At 44.2% G+C, this 24643-nt stretch overlaps 1 protein-coding gene across 2 annotated transcripts in view; it reads left to right on the top strand.

The window, feature by feature from the left end:
• Nucleotides 1-24643, top strand: part of sdc3 (syndecan 3) — a 35338-nt gene that overhangs the window by 4893 nt on the left and 5802 nt on the right. Inside the window, exons 1-2 of one of the 2 annotated variants that reach the window (XM_045709368.2) lie at nucleotides 20136-20318; nucleotides 23553-23646. In XM_045709368.2, coding sequence (XP_045565324.2) covers nucleotides 20151-20318; nucleotides 23553-23646 — 262 coding nt within the window. In that variant the 5' untranslated portion in view covers nucleotides 20136-20150. Of the gene's footprint in view, nucleotides 1-20135; nucleotides 20319-23552; nucleotides 23647-24643 lie in introns of those variants that run through there. The other variant, XM_014178121.3, reaches the window with a different exon arrangement.

Below are 24643 nucleotides of genomic sequence, written 5' to 3'. Positions count from 1 at the left end.
CTATGTAGCAGCTTGAGGTACAGTCTTTACTCTTTAACACACACACACACACACACACACACACACACACACACACACACACACACACACACACACACACACACACACACACACACAGAACAAACCTCAGTAATTGGGCAGTACTGCAGACATCCTCACACACTCATATTCTCAAGAGAAGGAAGAGGGGGATGCACAGCAAGGAAAGAAAAAGGAGGGAGGGAGACATGAATAGAAGGAGAGAATCGACAATGAAGATGAATGGATGGTACGCAAAGTGAGATGTAGAGAGCTGTGAAGAGACCAATAGAGGGAGGGATGGTGGGAGAGAGGGATGGAGAGCAAGGGGGAGGGAGGCCAGTGTAGCTCATTTCCCAGGAGACACTGCTCTACCTGCTCTCCATGGCCGTCGCTATGACAACCACACTACTGCTGCTGTCACAGCTTTATCTCTATCCCTCTTTATCTCTCTCTCCCTCAACCTCCCTCTCTATCCATATCCCACTATTTTTCTCTCCCTCAACCTCCCTCTCTATCCATATCCCACTCTTTTTATCTCTCCCTCAACCTCCCTCTATCCATATCCCTCTCTTTGTATCTCTCCCTCAACCTCCCTCTCTATCCATATCCCACTCTTTTTATCTCTCCCTCAACCTCCCTCTATCCATATCCCTCTCTTTGTATCTCTCCCTCAACCTCCCTCTCTATCCATATCCCACTCTTTGTATCTCTCCCTCAACCTCCCTCTCTATCCATATCCCTCTCTTTTTATCTCTCCCTCAACCTCCCTCTCTATCTATATCCCTCTCTTTATTTCTCTCTCTCCCTCAACCTCCCTGTGTTTAGTGTGCGTGTGCATTCTATAACAGGACTGTAAATTAGAGAGCAGCAGCAGCAGCGTACTGTCTCCAAAACCACAAAGCATTCTGGGATCTCTGTTTTGGGGCTTCACTATAAATATAAACCAGAAACAGGGCACTCCCTCACATAAACATATAGGTTTTTTACTGGGTGTGTGTGTGTGATGCATATTTCACCTCTATTCTTTCTCAGTTGTCTGCTTCTCTTCCTTGCATGTGTGTTTGGGGACGTGCATGTATCCTTCCTCTCCTCTCTTTGCCTCTCTCTATCTGTCTCACGTGTTTCCGTAGTGATCATGGTAATTAGGTTACCAAGGAGACCAGATGGGTGTGGTCAGAAATCTGATCCGCCCTGTAGGGAACTCTGAAATTCAGCTTCCCAGCAGGAGAGGCAGGAGCGATAAAGGTAGACTAACATTTGAGATACCGTTTATGCAGGGCTTCTCAAACTTTTTCAGACAGGGGACCCCTTTTGTGCTAGCAAATACATCAGGGACCCCCTCATAATTCAAGTGAGATAAAAATAGCATACAAGGAGTTTTACTATGACTTCGACAGTGCATGGCCGGATGAACCAAGTCTCGGGCCCTGGAAAGGAACATTTTAAAGGTCCTCCTCTTGGCATCTGTTACGTTCGTTGTTAGAAATGGATCAAGGCGCAGCGTGCGTAGAGTTCCACATGATTTAATAAATGAAACTCACCAAAACAAATACAGAAGCAAATGAAACGTAAAGTAATGGTGTGCTCACAGGCACTACACAAAAACAAGATCCCACAATCTCAGGTGGGAAAAAGGGCTGCCTAAGTATGATCCCCAATCAGAGACAACGATAAACATCTGCCTCTGATTGGGAACCATACTAGGCCAACAAAGAAATATAAACATAGATTTGCCCACCCAAGTCACACCCTGACCTAACAAATAGAGAATAAAACAGACTCTAATGTCAGGGCGTGACATTATCAGAGAGAAAATGTTGCAGTTTTCTAGCAAATTTCCTGCAATTCTACTCTGTTTTGTAAAAATCTGAGGGATTGGCCTGGAGAAATGTAACCACTCTCAAATTCATAAACAGATCTATGGATGCAAGGAATGACCATCCATGACATCAAAATTGTAGTTTTAACCATGTTTTGAGGCAATATAGTGTTTGTTTACATTTACATTGTTCACAAACATTGGAGTAAAACAAGCTGATATTTTGGGTTCTGATGGGGTACGGCAATTGAACTAAGCTCATGCGCATTTCTAAGTTATTTTCTTCAAGAATCAATGGGTATACTGTGGTATTCCGTACCAAAAATCGATGTAGCAACTAAGGATTCTTGCTTTAAATTCCAGTGCATTTAGGGAAAAAAAACAAAAAATTGGAGGGGAATACAAGAAGTGTTAAAGAGCCACTGAACACGTCGATTGGCACGTGTGTTTTTCTCTTACTCATTAGAAAAAACACATTTCAGTCTTGGAGGTGTTTCCTGACCGATTCCACGTTTGGTTAATGTTTGTCCCCCCCATGAGACACTGGAAGCCTATTTCACGTTTTCAAAACCCCAGAATTAATCTAAGATAACTCAAGAAATCTGTTATTCATTTTGACGTTTTTGCCAAGGATGTTTTAGTTGGGCAATTTTACATCTAACCTGGGTGTTTGGGGCAATATTTCTCAAGTTAAATGTGCGACCTGTTGTCTTATGTAAACAGTCGGAGCTGCTGGGCAGGTCTGTCTCACTCATCCTATTGAATAAAGTGCAATCACCGCAGCAGTTCATCCAATGTTAGTGGGCAATTGGACATCAAATCAAAACTCAAACTCTGTTTTAGAAGAGACTGACTTTATGATAGAAATCATCCTATTTACACTTTGTAGTCAATTTTGACACTAGAATAAGTGTTTCTGACTCATATCAATTCCACAGGCCGTCTTATTAAGTTGAAGAATGGATAATTGGCGGAGCAGTGTGGATACTAAATATCCCAATATACCTCCATGTTGCCCAGGGTTAAGAACATAAATTATATATTAATAATATTACATCGTATTGTATTTTATTACACCTTCTCAACTTATTCCACAGGTCCCTTGGCCGAAATTTGTTTAATCTGTTAGAAATATATTTAAAAAAATGAAATGTAAAAAACCGAAACTTTGAGAACCCCTGGTTTAATGGATAACGGAGATTACATGTTTGGCATGTTTTGGGTGTTCTAGTTTGTGGCTCTTGGGGACAACTAGCATTCTTCTAACCTCAGTAACCAATAACATGGATGGATGTGGATGGATCCCTGTGTGTGCGTTAGGCTTGGGCGGTATACCGTGTGTATGTATGTACAAAAGTTTGGGTCACTTAGAAATGTTCTTGTTTTTGAAAGAAAAGCAAAAAATGCTGTGCATTAAAATAACATCAAATTGATCAGAAATACAGTGTAGACATTGTTAATGTTGTAAATGACTATTGTAGCTGGAAACGGCAGATTTTTTATGGAATATCTTCATAGGCGTGTTCCAATGGCACGTTGTTAGCTAATCCAAGTTTATAATTTTAAAAGGCTAATTGATCATTAGAAAACCCTTTTGCAATTATGTTAGCACAGCTTAAAACTGTTGTTCTGATTAAAGAAGCAATAAAACTGGCCTTCTTTAGACTACTTGAGTATCTGGAGCAGCATTTGTGGGTTCGATTACAGGCTCAAAATAGCCAGAAAAAATTACTTTCTTCTGAAACTCGTCAGTCTATTCTTGTTCTGAGAAATCAAGGCTATTCCATGCGAGAAATTGCCAATAAATTGAAGATCTCGTACAAAGCTGTGTACTACTCCATTCACAGAACAGCGCAAACTGTCTCTAACCAGAATAGAAAGAGGAGTGGGAGGCCCCGGTGCACAACTGAGCAAGAGGACAAGTAAATAAGAGTGTCTAGTTTGAGAAACAGACGCCTCACAAGTCCTCAACTGGCAGCTTCATTAAATAGTACCCGTAAAACCCCAGTCTCAACATCAACAGTGAAGAGGCGACTCCGGGATGCTGGCCTACCGTCAATACCATTTGAAGTTGTTTTAATACATTTTAATATTTGTAGCTACATCTTAAGTAAACTCCTGCAGTCAACTTGTGCCATACACTAGGAGATAAAGAAGATTGCGTTCTCACAATTCTTCATTATGAAGCTTACCGGTAGTCCCCAGTCATGAGGTGTTTGTTTACAAGCACTCAACGACGAGAAACCGGAGCCTTGTGAGTCACTCACTGTTGTGCAGCAAGCACCAGGTGATTTAGTTACAGTATAGAGTACACAACTAAATGTTTGCCAGCTAGGTATCTTACAACTATTAGCTGTAATATATAACTTTTTGGGTGACCTGACCAAATTCACAACGAAATGTGAGTTATAGATCTGTCATTCTCATTGAAAGCAAGTCTAAGAAACGGTAGATCTGTTGCGCTATTTCTATGCTTCCCGTTCTTAAGTTTCGTTTTTTGCATCTTTTACTTTCTGTACTTTCTGTACATATCTACCAGTTGAAAATACAATATTTTTGGTTATTGAAAATATATTTCACACCGGTATAGATGGTACAATGATTCTCTACAATATACATTGCTTGTTTTGTCACATAAACGGAAATGAGGATTTCTGCATATTGCACTTTTTAAGTTAACTGTCTAAAATGTGCTAAATGCTCTGCAGTTGTGCTTTTGGTTTGCTAGTTTAGTAGCTAGTTAGCTATCTAGCTAAGTGGTTAGCTTCTTCCAAAATCAAGCTTTGCTTGACAATAGCAGAGAATCCCCTCCTGGCTCAAGAGCCTTGCTGTCTAATATCTGTTTTATGCGTGCAGCAAACTGTGAGTAGTATTTATGACTTACTTGTATAACTTTATGAGCTGGGATGTCTGTCCTGAAAATAGTTTAGGTCAAAGACTATAACATTTTTGTAATGTGCTGGTTAATATTTAGTTAGCATTCTCTATGGGATTTTAGATTACAGAGGCTCAGTGGGGTTTGAAAATAGCACCCCTTGTGTTCAGTGCTGGTATTACTGGATATCCCAGTATGGCACAATGTCGGTATGAAGGTATGGCAATCTGGATACCGCCCAAGCCGTGTGTATGTGTGGCATCCGACCGCAAGGCCCTACAGAGGGTAGTACTTACGGCCCAGTACATCACTGGGGCCGGGCTCCCTGCCATCCAGGACCTTTATACCAGGCGGTGTCAGAGGAACGCCCTAAAAATGGTTAAAGAATCTAGCCACCAAAGTCATAGACTGTTCTCTCTGCTACCGTATGGTAAGCAGTAAGGATGCACCAAGTCTGGAACCAACAGGAAGCTGAACAGCTTCTACCCCCAAGCTATAAGACTGCTAAATAGTTAGTCTGGGTAGCTATTGGTTAGCTCTGTAACTATCTGCATTGACCCTGTTGCACCAACTCTTTTGACTCACCACACACGCTGCTGCTACTGTTTATTATCTATCCTGTTGCCTAGACACTTTATCCCTGCCTGTTAGGGAGGTTACCAGTATTGCGTTACTCGTAAGTGTCGTGCCAAGAAGAAAAAAAACACAAAGCGGATTTATCTTCTTTAGGAAAACAGCCCTAATGTTGAAAACAAACATCATCATGTTGTCATCCAGAGTCACGTGTTTATTTTTCAGACTATAGAACACACTCTCTTACATACAGCAGGTTTTTAAAGGACCAAAGACTTTGGTCTGCTTTGTGTTTTCATTTTTTGCCATATTGCCCTATGTACATATCTACCTCAATTACCTCGTACCCTGCACATCAACTCGTACTGGTACTCGTGTATTTAGTCCTCCTTTTATTAGTTTTCCATCATTTCTCTTATTTTCTCTCTGCATTGTTGGGAAGGGCCCGTAAGTAATCATTTCACTGTTAGTCTTGATTTGTGCATGTGTGTGTTGATATGTTGTGGGGTTATGTTCTGGACACAGGAAGTGTGTATTTGTAGATTTGGCCTTTGAGCTTTGTCTGAGAAGAGGGGGGGGGGGGGGGGCTTCCTGTGTGTGTTTTTGAATAATTTAGCCGAAGTCCCGACAGAGGAGTGAACGAGGTCAGAAGCTCCTTCTACAACCGTCTCTTCCCATCCCTCACTCCCCATCTCCCATCCCTCACTCCCCATCTCCCATCCCTCACTCCCCATCTCCCATCCCTCACTCCCCATCTCCCATCTCCCATCCCTCACTCCCCCTCTCCCATCCCTCACTCCCCCTCTCCCATCTCCCATCCCTCACTCCCCCTCTCCCATCTCCCATCTCCCATCCCTCACTCCCCCTCTCCCATCTCCCATCCTTCACTCCCCCTCTCCCATCCCTCACTCCCTCTCTCCCATCCCTCACTCACCCTCTCCCATCCCTCACTCACCCTCTCCCATCCCTCACTCACCCTCTCCCATCCCTCACTCCCCCTCTCCCATCCCTCACTCACCCTCTCCCATCCCTCACTCCCCCTCTCCCATCCCTCACTCCCCCTCTCCCATCCCTCACTCCCCCTCTCCCATCCCTCACTCCCCATCTCCCATCCCTCACTCCCCCTCTCCCATCCCTCACTCCCCCTCTCCCATCCCTCACTCCCCCTCTCCCATCTCCCATCCCTCACTCCCCCTCTCCCATCTCCCATCCTTCACTCCCCCTCTCCCATCCCTCACTCCCTCTCTCCCATCCCTCACTCCCCCTCTCCCATCTCCCATCCTTCACTCCCCCTCTCCCATCCCTCACTCCCTCTCTCCCATCCCTCACTCCCCCTCTCCCATCCCTCACTCACCCTCTCCCATCCCTCACTCCCCATCTCCCATCCCTCACTCCCCATTACCCATTCCTCACTCCCCCCTCCCCCTCTCCCATCCCTCACTCCCCCTCTCCCATCCCTCACTCCCCCTCTCCCATCCCTCACTCCCCCTCTCCCATCCCTCACTCCCCATCTCCCATCCCTCACTCACCCTCTCCCATCCCTCACTCCCCATCTCCCATCCCTCACTCCCCCTCTCCCCTCTCCCATCCCTCACTCCCCATCTCCCATCCCTCACTCCCCATCTCCCATCCCTCACTCCCCCTCTCCCTCCCCAGCCCTCCATTTTTACATCTCTACTCGCTATCGCAGAGATTCCCTATTTACATCTTGCTCTCAATCTATCTCCCTCTCAGTACATCTCTCTCCCCTATTTTTCCCTCTCCCTCCTTCCTTACGTCTCCCATCCCTCCTTCTTCCTCCATTACTGGAGAAGGATCAGATTTTGACCACAGATGACCGTGTGTAGGTGCAAGTCTTGCCCATTGTGTGGTCGATGTTACTATATGTAATGTACTGTTCTATAGTGTGTTATAGAACATTAGACTAGAGGCCTGATCAGGTGGAACCACTGTCTTATCCTCATGAACAACCATCAGACATTCAGCCTCCGTCTGTCACCACAGAAACAGATTACCCTTAAACAAGAAAAAGCTCTTTTTTTTAGATCCAAGTGCACCATATTACAATGTAATGTCGTATCTGTATGCTATGTTACGTTCTGCGACTCTGACAGAGAACTAAGTGTAATGCTGTAAGGAGATTCGTAGTTCATTGGTTAATGTCTTAATCTGAACTATTACTGTACTGCCTGAATGAAAAAGATCATCCTTGAATATGGACTCAGTGTCTGGCATTATAGGGAATAGATTCTGTGCTTCAAAGCAAAGTAAAAACGTAGCTATAGACGCTTGTGTGTGTGTGTGTGTGTGTGTGTGTGTGTGTGTGTGTGTGTGTGTGCTAGAACCTCTTGGGTTAACCTTTAAACCCCAGGTCTTTAGATGGTTCTTTCCAAGGCGTTTGCAGCCTGAATGAGCTACTGAAGTTAATGATCGGTGTGTGTGTGTGTGTGTTTCACACATTTCTGTCTGCATGAGGAGACAGAAATGGATGATACACACACCAGTGGAGGCTGCTGAGGGGAGGACGGCTCATAATAATGGCTGGAACGGCGAATGGAATGGTATCAAACACATGGAAACCATGTGGAAACCATGTGGAAACCATGTGTTTGATGTATTTGATACCATTCTACTTATTCTGCTCCAGTCATTACCACGAGCCCGTCTTCCCCAATTAAGGTGCCACCAACCTCCTGTGATACACACACTGCAAGCATGAATCCCCGAGCTGACAAGGTACAAATCTGTCCTTCTGCCCCTGAACAAGGCATTTAACCCACTGATTGTAGGCCGTCATTGAAAATAAGAATTTGTTCTTAACTGACATGCCTAGTTAAATAAAGGTTAAATAAAAAATGCAGGCTGTCCATAGTTTCAGGCTTCTCATACACGCACAGACATGAATGATACTCACCCTCTCTGTCTCACCCTCTCTGTCTCACCCTCTCGCTCTCTCTCTGTCTCTCTTTCTCTGTCTCACCCTCTCTGTCTCACCCTCTCTGTCTCACCCTCTCGCTCTCTCTCTGTCTCTCTTTCTCTGTCTCACCCTCTCGGTCTCACCCTCTTGCTCTCTCTCACCCTCTCGCTCTCTCTCTGTCTCTCTCTCTCTCTCTCTCTGTCTCACCCTCGCTCTCTCTCTGTCTCACCCTCGCTCTCTCTCTGTCTCACCCTCGCTCTCTCTCTGTCTCACCCTCGCTCTCTCTCTGTCTCACCCTCGCTCTCTCTCTGTCTCACCCTTGCTCTCTCTCTGTCTCACCCTTGCTCTCTCTCTGTCTCACCCTCGCTCTCTCTCTCTGTCTTACCCTCAATCTATCTCCGTCTCACCCTCGCTCTCTCTCTGTCTCACTAGCAGCAGGTAATTCATTCTTAATCTTTCATCCCAACAGTTCTGGATTACCCCTAATCTCAACCAGCAGGGAGCCAGGCCACAGAGATGTGTGTGTGTGTGTGTGATTGATATTGTCTTGTCCCCGCTGAATGGAGTTGTCATGTGATATGATGATATACTGAGTCCAGACAGACTGACTCACATTCACCAGACGCACTACATTAAGGAGAGGGGGGGATGGGGGGCATATAGACTCAGAGAGAGAAGTTATTAGCAGCCAAGTTATGAAGGAGAGAGAAGGAGAGGTAGAGGGAGAGATGGGTAAAGGGAGAAAGAGAGGTAGAGGGAGGGATAGGTAGAGGGAGAAGGAGATGGGTAGAGGGAGAAGGAGATGGGTAGAGGGAGGTAGACGGAGAGGTAGAGGGAGGTAGAGGGAGAAGGAGATGGGTAGAGGGAGAAGGAGATGGGTAGAGGGAGAAGGAGATGGGTAGAGGGAGAAGGAGATGGGTAGAGGGAGAAGGAGATGTAGAGGGAGAAGGAGATGGGTAGAGGGAGGTAGAAGGAGAGGTAGAGGGAGAGGGAGAAGGAGAGGTAGAGGGAGGTAGAGGGAGAAGGAGATGTAGAGGGAGAGGGGGATGGGTAGAGGGAGGTAGAGGGAGAAGGAGAGGTAGAGGGAGAAGGAGAGGTAGAGGGAGAAGGAGAGGTAGAGGGAGGGATAGGTAGAGGGAGAAGGAGATGGGTAGAAGGAGATGGGTAGAGGGAGGTAGAGGGAGAAGGAGAGGTAGAGGAGAAGGAGAGGTAGAGAGAGGTAGAGGAGGGATAGGTAGAGGGAGAAGGAGATGGGTAGAAGGAGATGGGTAGAGGGAGGTAGAGGGAGAAGGAGAGGTAGAGGGAAAAGGAGAGGTAGAGGGAGGTAGAGGGAGAAGGAGAGGTAGAGGAGGTAGAGGGAGAAGGAGAGGTAGAGGGAGGTAGAGGGAGAAGGAGAGGGAGAAGGAGAGGTAGAGGGAGGTAGAGGGAGGAGAGGTAGAGGGAGAAGGAGAGGTAGAGGGAGGTAGAAGGAGAAGGGGAGAGGGAGAAGGAGATGGGTAGAGGGAGGTAGAAGGAGAAGGGGAGAGGGAGAGATGGTAGAGGAGAAGGAGAGGGAGAGATGGTAGAGGGAGAAGGAGAGGGAGAGATGGTAGAGGGAGAAGGAGAGGGAGAGATGGTAGAGGGAGAAGGAGAGGGAGAGATGGGTAGAGGGAGAGGGAGAGATGGGTAGAGGGAGAGATAGGGAGAGATGGGTAGGGAGAGTGGGTAGAGGGAGAGATGGTAGAGGGAGAGGTAGAGGGAGAGATGGTAGAGGGAGAAGTAGAGGGAGAGATGGTAGGGGAGAAGGAGAGGGAGAGATGGTAGAGGGAGAAGTAGAGGGAGAGATGGTAGAGGGAGAAGGAGAGGGAGAGATGGGTAGAGGGAGAGTAGAGGGAGAGATGGTAGAGGAGAAGGAGAGGGAGAGATGGGTAGAGGGAGAGGAGAGGGAGAGATGGGTAGAGGAGAAGTAGAGGGAGAGATGGGTAGAGGGAGGAGGGGAGAGATGGGTAGAGGGGAGTAGAGGGAGAGATGGGGAGAGGTAGAGGGAGAGATGGGTAGAAGGAGAGGGAGAGAGGGAGAGATGGGGAGAGGTAGAGGAGAGATGGGTAGAGGGAGAGGAGGTGGGTAGAGGGAGAGGGAGAGATGGGTAGAGGGAGAGGGAGAGATGGGTAGAGGGAGAGGGAGAGATGGGTAGGGGAGAGTGGGAAGGGAGAGGGAGAGATGGGTAGAGGGAGAGATGGGGAGAGGTAGAGGGAGACGGAGAGATGGGTAGAGGGAGAGGGAGAGATGGGTAGAGGGAGAGATGGGTAGAGGGAGAGGGAGAGATGGGTAGAGGGAGAGGGAGAGATGGGAGAGGTAGAGGGAGAGATGGGTAGAGGGAGAGGGAGAGATGGGTAGAGGGAGAGGAAGAGATGGGTAGAGGGAGGGAGATGGGTAGAGGGAGAAGGAGAGGGAGAGGGAGAGATGGGTAGAGGGAGAGGAGAGATGGGTAGAGGGAGAGGAGAGGGAGAGGGAGAGATGGGGAGAGGGAGAGGAAGAGATGGGTAGAGGGAGAGGAAGAGATGGGTAGAGGGAGAGGGAGAGATGGGTAGAGGGAGAAGGAGAGGGAGAGGGAGAGATGGGTAGAGGGAGAGGAAGAGATGGGTAGAGGGAGAAGGAGAGGGAGAGATGGGGAGAGGGAGAGGAGAGATGGGAGAGGGAGAGGAGAGGGAGAGGGAGAGGTACAGTAGGAAGGGTCAGCAGTAGAAAGATAGAGTGGTGCTTAACGGATGTTTCTAAAGAGCTTAGTAGAGCTGAGAGGGATTGAATGGACAGAACAACCTGGAAAGGATTAGGTGGGGGGGGGGGGGGGGGGGGGAGATAAGGGTGCCAGTATTATCTGTTGAGGTGCAGCTAATATCTCATGAAGATTGTTCATTCATAAATAGTACTTAAATAGTACTCATGTCTGAGCATGGGCTCAGACATGGGTAGCGTTCATTAGGCACTAAACAGGAAAAAAACATTTAAAAAAAGAAAATGAGTGTCTCTTATTAGATAAGTTGAGATAGTACCGCTTCCGTTTCAAAATATTTTCTCATGTATTGTGCCAAATGAACACAACCCTGGTAAGAGACTACCAAGAGAAGCATTTGCTAACCTAAGAGCACCATTTTAACCCAGTCATAACCTGTTATAATGGTTTTAACTTAGTACACTATGGGAATTCAAAGTTAATTGACCAATAGGGATCAGTGTGAGGCACACTGGTGACTGATTGGGTTTAAATGTCTCTGAACCACCAATCAACAGGAGCAGTTAGTCTAGGTGTGTGTGTGTGTGTGTGTGTGTGTGTGTGTGTGTGTGTGTGTGTGTGTGTGTGTGTGTGTGTGTGTGTGTGTGTGTGTGTGTGTGTGTGTGTGTGTGTGTGTGTGTGTGTGTGTGTGTGTGTGTGTGTGTGTGTGTGTGTGTGTGTGTGTCTGAGTATTGGATATGTGAGGTAGGTCACATGTATCATTTATATTACACACACACACACACACACAGACACACAGACACACAGACAGACGTTGGAGCCTCTCTCTATTACAGATTGAATTACAGAGAACTGATTATACTTTCCTTCCCTGCATCAGAGATGAAACACTTTTACCTCTCTCTCGCTCTCTTTCTCTCCTTTTTTCTCTACCCCCTCTCTCTCTCTCTCTCTCTCTCTCTCTCTCTCTCTCTCTCCTTACCCTATTTTCTTTTGCTCCCTGTTGTCCTCCCTTCCTCCTTTATCCCTTTTCTGAATCATTTCTGTAATGAATAGATCATATGAGTCTTATAATATGTGTCTCTTGTGATTCTGATTACTCTGTCAGACAAATGGGATGCCTATCAACGTGTGTGTGTTGCCGTCTGGCCAGCCAATCTATTCAAAAGTTTAAAGGTCACCATTGATTTCTTTGCTATAAGTCCTTCAGCCTCCCTCCCCGCAAACTCTCTCTCTCTCACACACACACACACACACACATTATTTTGCTCGCTCACACACACACAAAGGAAGCTTGGTCCATGGGGTTCTCTTTCACACACAAGCACATTTTTGAAGCCTTTTGAAAAGTTTCTTAGGAACACCAGAACAGTGAAGACCACAGGAGCCACACCCTCCTACTGGCCTGGCGAAACAAGCCATTCAGCTAGGCTATAATCACACACACACACACACACACACACACACACACACACACACACACACACACACACACACACACACACACACACACACACACACACACACACACACACACACACAGTGTCTGAGGGCATTGTTGGCAGACAGAATAGTAAGACATCACACACAAACACACGGTCTGATGCATCTTTCATAAAGTCATATATAATGGAATAGGATTCCATCTCTGTCTCTGTCTCTCTGTCTCTGTCTCTCTGTCTCTCTGTCTCTGTCGCTCTCGCTCTCTTTGTCTCTGTCGCTGTGTCTCTCTCTCTCTCTCTCTGTCTCTCTCTGTGACGTGGTCTATAATCCTGTTGGATTGGTGGATTAGTGTAACAGCTGGCTCCTACATACAGATATACATCTGACTGCTGCAGCTCTTCTATTTTCTCTCTCCATCCTCCTCCTCCTCTCTCCATCCTCCTCTTCCTCTCTCCATCCACCTCCTCCTCTCTCCATCTCCCTACTTTTGTCAATTTCCACCCCTCTCCTCTTTAGACATATATGTTATTCTACACATAAGCGGATATGTTATTATTTGGTGACTCTTTAAGACTGGCGCTGTCAACGTTAAGGTTGTGGGTTCTACTTCCCATAAGGATCACATGTACATACAACAAATGAATGCACCCACTCTGCTATGTGTTGCTTTGGATAAAAGTCTCTGCTAAGTGGCATATAAAAACAATAGTTCTCCAGCTGTGGTTTTCTATCAGACCGTTAGGGCCGTCAGAGTTTCATACCTCAATTAGCAGCTTTGATAGGTTTTTTTTCTCGGATATTCATGAGCACACAATTTTTTCTTGAGGCAAGTCGAGGCAAGTTCGGTAGCCAAAGTCTACGCCCCTTCGTCTTTGATTTGTCAACAGTACTACTCCTAGGAGGAGTGGGAACATGAAGTGTTTGTTTTCATGCACATTTTTTCACTTGAGAAATACGGCACCAAACATCTTAGTTAGATGTAAAACTGCATGACTAAGACCTCCTCGGCAAAAACATCAAAATTAATGACACATTTCTTGATTCATCTTAGATAAATTCAGACTATTTTGAAGAAGTGTTTCTGGCTATGTTGTTGCTACAGTGGCTCAAGAGGGACAAACAACAGTAATATTGGTGCTTTTGTCCCTCGTTTTTCAAGTGAAGGTCTTCAGGGAGTATGCGAGCACAGACGTCTGCCCAGCCGAGTTCTGTTAGGACAAACCCAACCTATGTATGCTGAGTTAAGCTACCATCGCTGTTACAGGATTCTCTCTGTCCCCTAACTCTACCTTAGTTTACCTTGACAGGATTAAGATACTGGTCCCGCTGAAACTCGGTTTCACTGCCAAGTGTATGTGTGTGCGTGCATGCGAAGGGTTTCTGTGTTAATCTCTGCTGAAGGTGGCAGGTGTCTAAACGAGGTCATCACCTGGTAACCCAATCGCTCTGTCACACACACACACACACACACACACACACACACACACCCTCTGTCTTCCTCTCTCTTTTTACATTTTTGTCATTTAGCAGACACTCTTCTCCAGAGAGACTTACAGGAGCAATTAGGGTTAAGTGTCTTGGGCACATCGACAGATTTTTCACTTAGCCGGCTCGGGGATTCGAACCAGCGGCCTTTCAGTTACTGGCCCAACGAACTTAATCACTATGCTACCTGCCACCCATTCTTTCTCTCTCAAGTCAACCTGCCACCCAAGTCAACCAGCTGTCGAAGACAGGAGGGAGAGGAAGAGGATAGATAGATGCAGAGAGTGAGTTGGAACTGTGATGGACACAGGACAATATGGCTAAATGACCTTCTTTCTAAATGTGTTAGTCCACTCACTGTAGCTCAGCATGGTGCAACACCAGGGTTGTGGATTTGATTCTTGCTTGTGCCACGTACAGTATGTAGTGCCTTCAGAAAGTATTCACACCCTTTGACTTTTTTCCACATTCTGTTGTGTTACAGCCTGATTTTAAAATTGATTGAATTTAGATTTTGTGTCACTGATCTACACACAATATCCCATAATGTCAAAGTGGAATTATGTTTTTAGAATTTAAAAAAATTAGTATTCAACCCCTTTGTTATGGCAAGCCTAAATAAGTTCAGGAGTAAAAATGTACTTAACAAGTCAGATAATAAGTTGCATAGACTAACTCTGGGGGCAATAATAGTGTTTAGCATGATTTTTGAATGACTACCCATCTCTGTACCCCACACATACAATTATATTTTAAGGTCCCCCAGTCGAGCAGTGAATTTCAAGCACAGATTCAATCACAAAGACCAGGGAGGTTTTCCCATGCCTCTCAAAGAAGGGCACCTATTGGTAGATGAGTAAAAAAAAAGAAGCAGACATTGAATATCCCTTTGAGCATGGTTTAGTTATTAATTACACTTTGGATGATGTATCAATACACCCAGTCACTACAAAGATACAGGCGTCCTTCCTAACTCAGTTGACGGAGAGGAAGGAAACTGCTCAGGGATTTTTATCATGATGCCAATGGTGACTTTAACACAGTTACAGAGTTTAATGGCTGTGATAGGAGAGAACTGAGGATGGATCAACAACATTACAGTTACTCTACAATACTAACCTGAAGGAAGATTGTACAGAATAAAAAATATTCCAAAACATGCATCCTGTTTGCAATAAGGCATTAAAGTAATACTGCAAAAAAGGAACTTTTTTCCCTGAATACAAAGCATTATGTTTGGGCCAACACAACACCTCACTGCGTACCAATCTTCATATTTTCGAGCATGGTGGTGGCTGCATCATGTTATGGGTACTTGTCATCGGCAAGGATTAGGGAGTTTTTTAGGATAAAAATAAAAGAAATAGAATTTGCTTTCCGACAGACACTGGGAGACAAATTCACCTTTCAGCAGGACAATAACCTAAAATGCAAGGCCAAATATACACTGGAGTTACTTACCAAGATGACATTAAATGTTCCTGAGTGACCTAGTTACAGTTTTGACTTAAATCAGCTTGAACATCTATGGCAAGACTTGAAAATGACTGTCTAGCAATGATCAACAACCAACTTGACAGAGCTTTTAGAATTTTAAAAAGAATAATGGGCAAATATTGTACCATCCAGGTTTGCAAAGCTGTTAGACTTACCCAGAAAGACTTACAGCTGTAATCGCTGCCAAAAGGAATTCTAAGGTGTTGACTTAGGGCAGGGGCACAACTTTGGTTTTAGAGGTGGGGGGGGACATACATTTTTCTATATTTCAGAATGTTTTCAACCCCCCCCTCGTCCCCAGTGAAACACACACACACACGTTGATGGGGGGTTGAATATCAATCTAATCAACAACAAAATATTTCTTAAATGTTTTATTTATATTTAGCTTACGGCACCTGGTATTCCCAGGTGGTTTCCCATCTCGACACTAACCAGGCCCGACCCTGAGCAGGCGTGTTCAGGGTGGCATGGGCACAAGTGTATTTTTTTACCCTGTTTTAGGTCCCTTGGCTCATCTCTGCAACTCCTCAATGGGCTCGAGAGAGTCGACGGTCGAGTCATGCGTCCTCTGAAACATGACCCGCCTGTGCATCTACTTTTTATCACACTGCTCGCTTAACCTGGATGTCAGCCACACCAATGTGTCGGAGGAAACACCGCTCGACTGACTACCGGAGTCACCATATTACTACATGTATAAACTCCTGATGAACACATTGGCTTTTTATTTTTTTATTTACCTTTATTTGAGAACAAGTTCTCATTTACAACTGCGACCAAGATAAAGCAAAGCAGTTTGACAAAAACAACAACACAGAGTTACACATGGAATAAACAAACGTACAGTCAATAACACAATAGAAAAATCTACATACAGTGTGTACAAATGTAGTAAGATTAGGGAGGTATGGCAATAAATAGGCCATAGTGACAACATAATTACAATTTAACATTAACACTGGAGTGATAGATGTGCAGATGATGATGTGCAAGTAGAGATACTGGGGTGCAAAAGAGCAAAAATAAATAACAATATGGGGATGAGGTAGTTGGGTGGGCTATTTACAGATGGGCTGTGTACAGGTGCAACGATCTGTGAGCTGCTCTGACAGCTGATGCTTAAAGTTAGTGAGGGAGATATGAGTCTCCAGCTTCAGTGATTTTTGCAATTCGTTCCAGTCATTGACAGCAGAGAACTGGAAGGAAAGGCGGCCAAAGGAGGTGTTGGCTTTGGGGATGACCAGTGAAATATACCTGCTGGAGCGCGTGCTACGGGTGGGTGCTGCTATGGTGACCAGTGAGCTGAGATAAGGCGGGGCTTTACCTAGCAAAGACTTATAGATGACCTGGAGCCAGTGTGTTTGGCGATGAATATGTAGCGAGGACCAGCCAACGAAAGCATACAGGTCGCAATGGTGGGTAGTATATAGGGCTTTGGTGACAAAACGGATGGCACTGTGATAGACTGCATCCAATTTACTGAGTAGAGTGTTGGAGGCTATTTTGTAAATGACATCGCCAAAGTCAAGGATCGGTAGGATAGTCAGTTTTACGAGGATATTTCTTGCAGCATGAGTTAAGGATGCTTTGTTGCGAAATAGGAAGCCGATTCTAGATTTAATTTTGGATTGGAGATGCTTAATGTGAGTCTGGAAGGAGAGTTTACAGTCTAACCAGACACCTAGGTATTTGTAGTTGTCCACATATTCTAAGTCAGAACATCCAGAGTAGTGATGCTAGTCAGGCGGGCAGCGATCGGTTGAAGAGCATGCATTTCATTTTTCTAGCATTTAAGAGCAGTTGGAGGCCACGGAAGGAGAGTTGTATGGCAGTGAAGCTCGTTTGGAGGTTTGTTAACAGTGTCCAAAGAAGGGCCAGAAGTCTACAGAATGGTGTCGTCTGCGTAGAGGTACAATGATGGCCTACCCCAGCCAAACCCAGATGACTCTGGGCCAATTGTGCGCCACCCTATGGGACTCCCAATCACGGCCAGTTGTGATACAGCCTGGAATCGAACCAGGGTCTGTAGTGATGCCTCTAGCGCTGAGATGCAGTGCCTTAGACCGCTGCGCCACTCGGGAGCCCGTAATTGCTTGAGGCAATCATAAAGCACTAAACCAGTGCATGCAGTTATCAGGAACACAACATAATAAGCTTGAGCTGGGACTGGAAAACAGTTTAGTTCACACATAGAATCACTAGCCTCTAGTCCTGTGTAGCAGACTGTGTGTTATGAATCACTAGCCTCTAGTCCTGTGTAGCAGACTGTGTGTTATGAACCACTAGCCTCTAGTCCTGTGTAGCAGACTGTGTGTTATGAACCACTAGCCTCTAGTCCTGTGTAGCAGACTGTGTGTTATGAACCACTAGCCTCTAGTCCTGTGTAGCAGACTGTGTGTTATGAACCACTAGCCTCTAGTCCTGTGTAGCAGACTGTGTGTTATGAACCACTAGCCTCTAGTCCTGTGTAGCAGGATATGTATTTTTATGTGAATCACAGTTTAGCTCTCTGTCTCTGTGAGAGAGAGCAGGGAGCTGGTTGACCTAGCAGGATCAACCTGTTAGAAACCAGAAGCACACACACACACACACACACACACACACACACACACACACACACACACACACACAGGCACACATAAACCCACACAGGCACACATAAACCCACACACTGGAAAACAGTAAAGACAGGAAAAGCCTGGACTTAAAATAACATGTCATTCATACAGCAACTTATAACAACAGTTAACTTAAAAAACAAAGGGGCTTATTCTAGACTGGAGGGTGCAACGTCATGGAACCAAATGGCTAGATAAAAATGTGTTGTGTAGAATGGATATGATTCACTGGCATGTAGAATTTCTGCTCTATACACTACAGTTCTATCTGCTACAATCTACACATTACACATTACAGTGCATTGAATAAGGGTGGGGTTACTGAGGGGTAGAACTGTCATAAAACAGGATGAAAGAGTTAGCCAGCTAACTTTCCTAAACATTCTGAAAGAACACCATAAGTTTGACTTGAAACAAAGACTGACTTGTATGTAACAACCCAGAAGTTAGCTGGCACACTTGACCTTTCTGATCCTGCTTTTAACATCCACGTGTTCATGATATTTGTTACACTTCAAGATATATTTATAAGACATTACAAGAATGTCATACATGCTCATGCCAAGTCGTACATTCATTATAACCAAATCATAATGCATTGTATGTGTGTGTCCACCTCTCAGTGTGGTGTGTTAACTACCCTGTGTTGTATAGCAAACATATGCTCCTGTTTTTAGCTGACTTTCCTGATTGTCTGTGTGCAGACAAACTGCAGCCTCGGCTGTATTCGCCACCCAAAATCACATAACACACACACACACACACACACACCACAACAAACCCTGTGATTACATACACTCTCACACACTTGTTTATACGAGCAGAGACATATGTATGTACACACACCCTGTCATTATACACAGAGTAACACGCTCCAGAATCAGGTCATACTATACATTTACACTTGTAATATGCACTCATATATATTTACCCTGCGGATGGAGAGACATTACTGTTGAAGGATAAACATAGGATAAACATAAAGGATACATACATAAACAACTATATAGACATGCATCTCTCTGTCCTTCTCTATCTCTCTCACATACACATCATAAACACACACAGACATAACCTACATGCTTACTCAGACTGAACACAGAGGAAAACAAAGCAGGCGTGAAATACAGTACGTGTGTGTGTGTGTGTGTGTGTGTGTGTGTGTGTGTTTATAATCAGGGGTGGTATGTGAGAGGCTTCTTCAAGGGACAGTCTCACAGCTAGCCTGAGGAGGAGGGGAAAGATAGGAGGATGAGAAGAGAGGAAGGTGGGGGTTGTTGACACAGCTCCAACAACAATCAGAGAAGGATTGGGAGAGAGGGTGTGAGAGAGAGAGATAAAGAGAGAAGGAGGGATAGATAAGGGAGAAAAACAGATGAAAGGAAAGATAAAGGGAGACCGATGAAGGGCGAGAGAGCTGGAGGAGAGAAACAGTCTGTTTTTAACTTGTTTATGGGTTGTTTATTTGGTGTTACGTAACTCCTGCCTATTTAGTTACAGTCATGTGTGTACGTATCAGTTGTGTTTGCGTGTGTGTTCATTTAAGGTTGTGTGTGTGGTTGCCTCACTGTGGGAGATGTGAATTTCTGTGAAAGGCAGAGGTTGCTCCTAGCAACGGGCCTCATTGTAAAACAGATCCTTGCTATAGACACACACACACACACACACACACACACACACACACACACACACACACACACACACACACACACACACACACACACACACACACACACACACACACACACACACACACACACCTGCTGCCATGAACGGTTTGAGATGTCTTTTCAGCACTTTTCAGTGCTGACTGATCGTTGGGTTTGCTAGTAACAGTAGCCCTGCAATAAAAGAAAGGTTCAGTCTACTTTCAGACTGCCTACTTTCAAACTTCCTGACTCCCATGTGAATGTTGTTTCTCTACAAACCTGCTCAGAGAATCAAGACAACATTTAGTACTTCTCCCATTTGTAAAGAACTTTCATTTGAACCTACATCATTCGAGCTCTTATAGTTCTAACTTATAGTTATATCTCAGAGGTAGTGCTGAGTTATTAAACAACTAATTGACCAACGTCAGTTCAATTAGTTGAATTACATTTTTGTTCTTTTTTTGTGAGCTCAGCGCGCCGTTTCTCTAGAGAAATCAAATCATTCACGAGAGAAATTAAATCAAGAACTACTGTATGTGGGACGCTGTGAGTTTTCATTCGGCAAATATTCAACCTAGTTCAGGTAGAAACGTGTTTTTTAACTACAATGACCATAATCCATTGCACCTGTTATTCCCGGCTTGGACAGAGACGGATGGTCTACACACAGACCGCATAAGAGAGGAATGTACAAACAAGAGGGTTAGTGACCGTTCGTGAAGTAGCTCTGACCAATTGATAGTTGTTGTAATAAGCAGTCTTGAATATATATACCTTATGTACTATGAAGAACTAGTACAATTATTTTCAGACAGCTCTGCAGCATATTTAGGCAGCTACTAGCCTAGCTAAGTAGGATGACTCAAAGACTGTACAGTGTGGGGAGCACAGAGATAACGGTAGATGGTTGTCTAGCTGGCTGGATGCTACTGCCTGATCAGAGATAACGGTAGATGGTTGTCTAGCTGGCTGGATGCTACTGCCTGATCAGAGATAACGGTAGATGGTTGTCTAGCTGGCTGGATGCTACTGCCTGATCAGAGATAACGGTAGATGGTTGTCTAGCTGGCTGGATGCTACTGCCTGATCAGAGATAACGGTAGATGGTTGTCTAGCTGGCTGGATGCTACTGCCTGATCAGAGATGAGATAATGACTTTAAAAACTAAGAAATACATATACAAACCTGAAAAATTTCATTTTTCATAGTAATATCCTATTTTTCTATTGAATATCCTATTTTTCTACTACTATAACTAAAACACACCGCATCAAAAGTAGTGCACTACTACTATAACTAAAACACAGCGCATCAAAAGTAGTGCACTACTACTATAACTAAAACACAGGGCATCAAAAGTAGTGCACTACTACTATAACTAAAACACACCGCATCAAAAGTAGTGCACTACTACTATAACTAAAACACAGCGCATCAAAAGTAGTGCATTACTACTATAACTAAAACACAGGGCATCAAAAGTAGTGCACTACTACTATAACTAAAACACAGGGCATCAAAAGTAGTGCACTACTACTATAACTAAAACACAGCGCATCAAAAGTAGTGCACTACTACTAAAACTAAAACACAGCGCATCAAAAGTAGTGCACTACTACTATAACTAAAACACAGGGCATCAAAAGTAGTGCACTACTACTATAACTAAAACACAGGGCATCAAAAGTAGTGCACTACTACTATAACTAAAACACAGCGCATCAAAAGTAGTGCACTACTACTAAAACTAAAACACAGCGCATCAAAAGTAGTGCACTACTACTATAACTAAAACACAGGGCATCAAAAGTAGTGCACTACTACTAAAACTAAAACACAGCGCATCAAGAGTAGTGCACTACTACTATAACTAAAACACAGGGCATCAAAAGTAGTGCACTACTACTATAACTAAAACACACCGCATCAAAAGTAGTGCACTACTACTATAACTAAAACACAGCGCATCAAAAGTAGTGCATTACTACTAAAACTAAAACACAGCGCATCAAAAGTAGTGCACTACTACTATAACTAAAACACAGCGCATCAAAAGTAGTGCACTACTACTATAACTAAAACACAGGGCATCAAAAGTAGTGCACTACTACTATAACTAAAACACAGCGCATCAAAAGTAGTGCACTACTACTAAAACTAAAACACAGCGCATCAAAAGTAGTGCACTACTACTAAAACTAAAACACAGCGCATCAAAAGTAGTGCACTACTACTATAACTAAAACACAGGGCATCAAAAGTAGTGCACTACTACTATAACTAAAACACACCGCATCAAAAGTAGTGCACTACTACTATAACTAAAACACAGCGCATCAAAAGTAGTGCATTACTACTAAAACTAAAACACAGCGCATCAAAAGTAGTGCACTACTACTATAACTAAAACACAGGGCATCAAAAGTAGTGCACTACTACTATAACTAAAGCACAGGGCATCAAAAGTAGTGCACTACTACTATAACTAAAACACAGCGCATCAAAAGTAGTGCACTACTACTAAAACTAAAACACAGCGCATCAAAAGTAGTGCACTACTACTATAACTAAAACACAGCGCATCAAAAGTAGTGCACTATAAGAGGAAAAAGCACTTCTGACCAAAAGCTGGACACTATACAGGGGGATAGGGTGCCAGAAATAGTGCACTATAGAGTGAACAGCGTTCCAGTTGAAATGTGGTTCTAGTACAGTCCATAGTGAAGCAAGTAGTGCCACACTGAGGTCAGGGTTCTAGTTTCTACATTCCATGATGGTTTAATTGGCTTTCAGTGGCATCAAGTTTCCTTTGTGTTTCCTGGAGGCAGAGAGAGAGTGGGATTACACCAGCTAACTGGCATTGTCTGTCTGTGTGTCTGTCTGTTTCTTCCTGCCTGCCAGAGGTTGACTTTAAGATATGATGGCTGTTTACACAACAGTTTATAATGAACAGTAGGAAGCTAGCTGATAGTACTACAGTAATTATCCAAATAAAATGTACAGTATCTACCCTGAACCTGTCATATCTACCATAAACCACCCCACATCTCTCCAAGTCACCCCATATGTAACATCCCTATTCCCAATAGCCATATGAAGTGGCATGTCCTCAGCACTAAGCGACTTAACCGTTTTGGGGAAGGTCAGAGAGGGTGGAGGTGAGGACATTCAGGCCGGCGGGAGCTCACCCGGACCCTGTCACCTTTCTCTTGACCTGAGCTTGGGGTGGCGAGGTCATCACAGCACGACCACAGGACCAGACAGTTAAAAGTCAAACGCAGTGCACAGCTTGTTTATCTGCGTTTGTTTGAATCCCAGTTTGTTTTGAAATGTAGATGAGCTGTTCTAATGTTACCTACCTGGATTATTGTGGTGAACTATGGCTGTGGTGTTTTGGTTTTATGCTGGTAATGAAACATCTCTCATCGTTTGCTATTTTTCTGACTGTATGTAACTCAGGTGAAACAGTGTTTCTGGGCTGTATAAAAATATGACGGACATTGTTATGTATCCAACATCCACTTATTGAGATGACCAACAAACAGCTCTTCTCATCTCTAAGCCATTATAGAACTGAAAACAACTTTGGCCGACCAAACTTTCAGCTTTGGTTTAGACTCTACAATAGTACTTATACTCAACTCAATAGTGGTCAGTTATAGAACTCAATAGAACAGTCTGACAGTCTCTCGTGTGAGAGAGAGAAACAGATGCCTTGTCTACTCTCTCCTGTTAATGGAAGATAATGGTCCATCTCTCTCTTCTATTTTCTAGTCTCTGTCTCTTCTTTTCTCCCCAATGGATAGTTCCTCTCTCATCTCTCTGGCTTTTTCCTTCTGAAAGTAGTCTCATCTAACTAAGTTTTCTATGATGGATGAAATGGACAAAACAAACAGAGAGAAGAATAACCTCTCTGTCTTTTCTTTCTCTCTCCAGGGTCAGACCTGGGTTCCGTCCACAGGTCAAGAAGGTTCTTCTGGAGATGAGTTCTATGATGATGAAGACCTCTTCTCAGGCTCTGGATCTGGCTGTGAGTGTGTAGTGTGTAGTGTGTGTGTGTGTGTACATAGGCATGTTTGAACGTGTAGGTGGCCTATGTACACACACACACACACACACAATCTAACATAGGCATGTTTGAACGTGTAGGCGGCCTACGTTAGATTGTGTGTGTGTGTGAATTCTCTGCAGCCTGTTGGTTTAAGAGGTGACAGCTGCTGTGTTTAAATCTGCAGCTCTGACTCCCAAACCCAAATCTGAGGTCAAATTAAACACAGGGACTACACACGCATAAATGCACACATACACGGCCTTGCATTAACGAAACACAGGAACTGGACACAGAAACTGAACACTCAAACTGAACGCGTGCACACACCCTTCCCAGTAGCCAGGTCTCCACCCAGATGAAGTGATCTTATTTACTGTCATCTGGTTACAGGCAGCAGATCAGATCATATCATGCAGACAGGCCATTGTGTGTGTTTTAGTTTGCATATGTGTGTTCTGTGTCTGTGTCCAGTTCCCATGTTTGGTTAATGCACCAGTGTGTGTGTGTGTGTGTGTGTGTGTGTGTGTGTGTGTGTGTGTGTGTGTGTGTGTGTGTGTGTGTGTGTGTGTGTGTAGAATTACCTCTATAATGCTTATTTGTAAGAGGCCTTTGTTTGTTTCAGATTAGATTCTATGACTGTATTTAGCCATTCTATTTCTGTTTCAGATTAGATTCTATGACTGTATTTAGCCATTCTATTTCTGCTTCAGATTAGATTCTATGACTGTATTTAGCCATTCTATTTCTGCTTCAGATTAGATTCTATGACTGTATTTAGCCATTCTATTTCTGCTTCAGATTAGATTCTATGACTGTATTTAGCCATTCTATTTCTGCTTCAGATTAGATTCTATGACTGTATTTAGCCATTCTATTTCTGTTTCAGATTAGATTCTATGACTGTATTTAGCCATTCTATTTCTGCTTCAGATTAGATTCTATGACTGTATTTAGCCATTCTATTTCTGCTTCAGAT

This window comes from Salmo salar, chromosome 27, assembly GCF_965601325.2.
Source record: "Salmo salar chromosome 27, fSalSal1, whole genome shotgun sequence".
NCBI classification, from domain to species: domain Eukaryota; kingdom Metazoa; phylum Chordata; class Actinopteri; order Salmoniformes; family Salmonidae; genus Salmo; species Salmo salar.
Note: the sequence above shows the minus strand (reverse complement) of the source record. Positions and strands in the feature narration are given on the sequence as shown.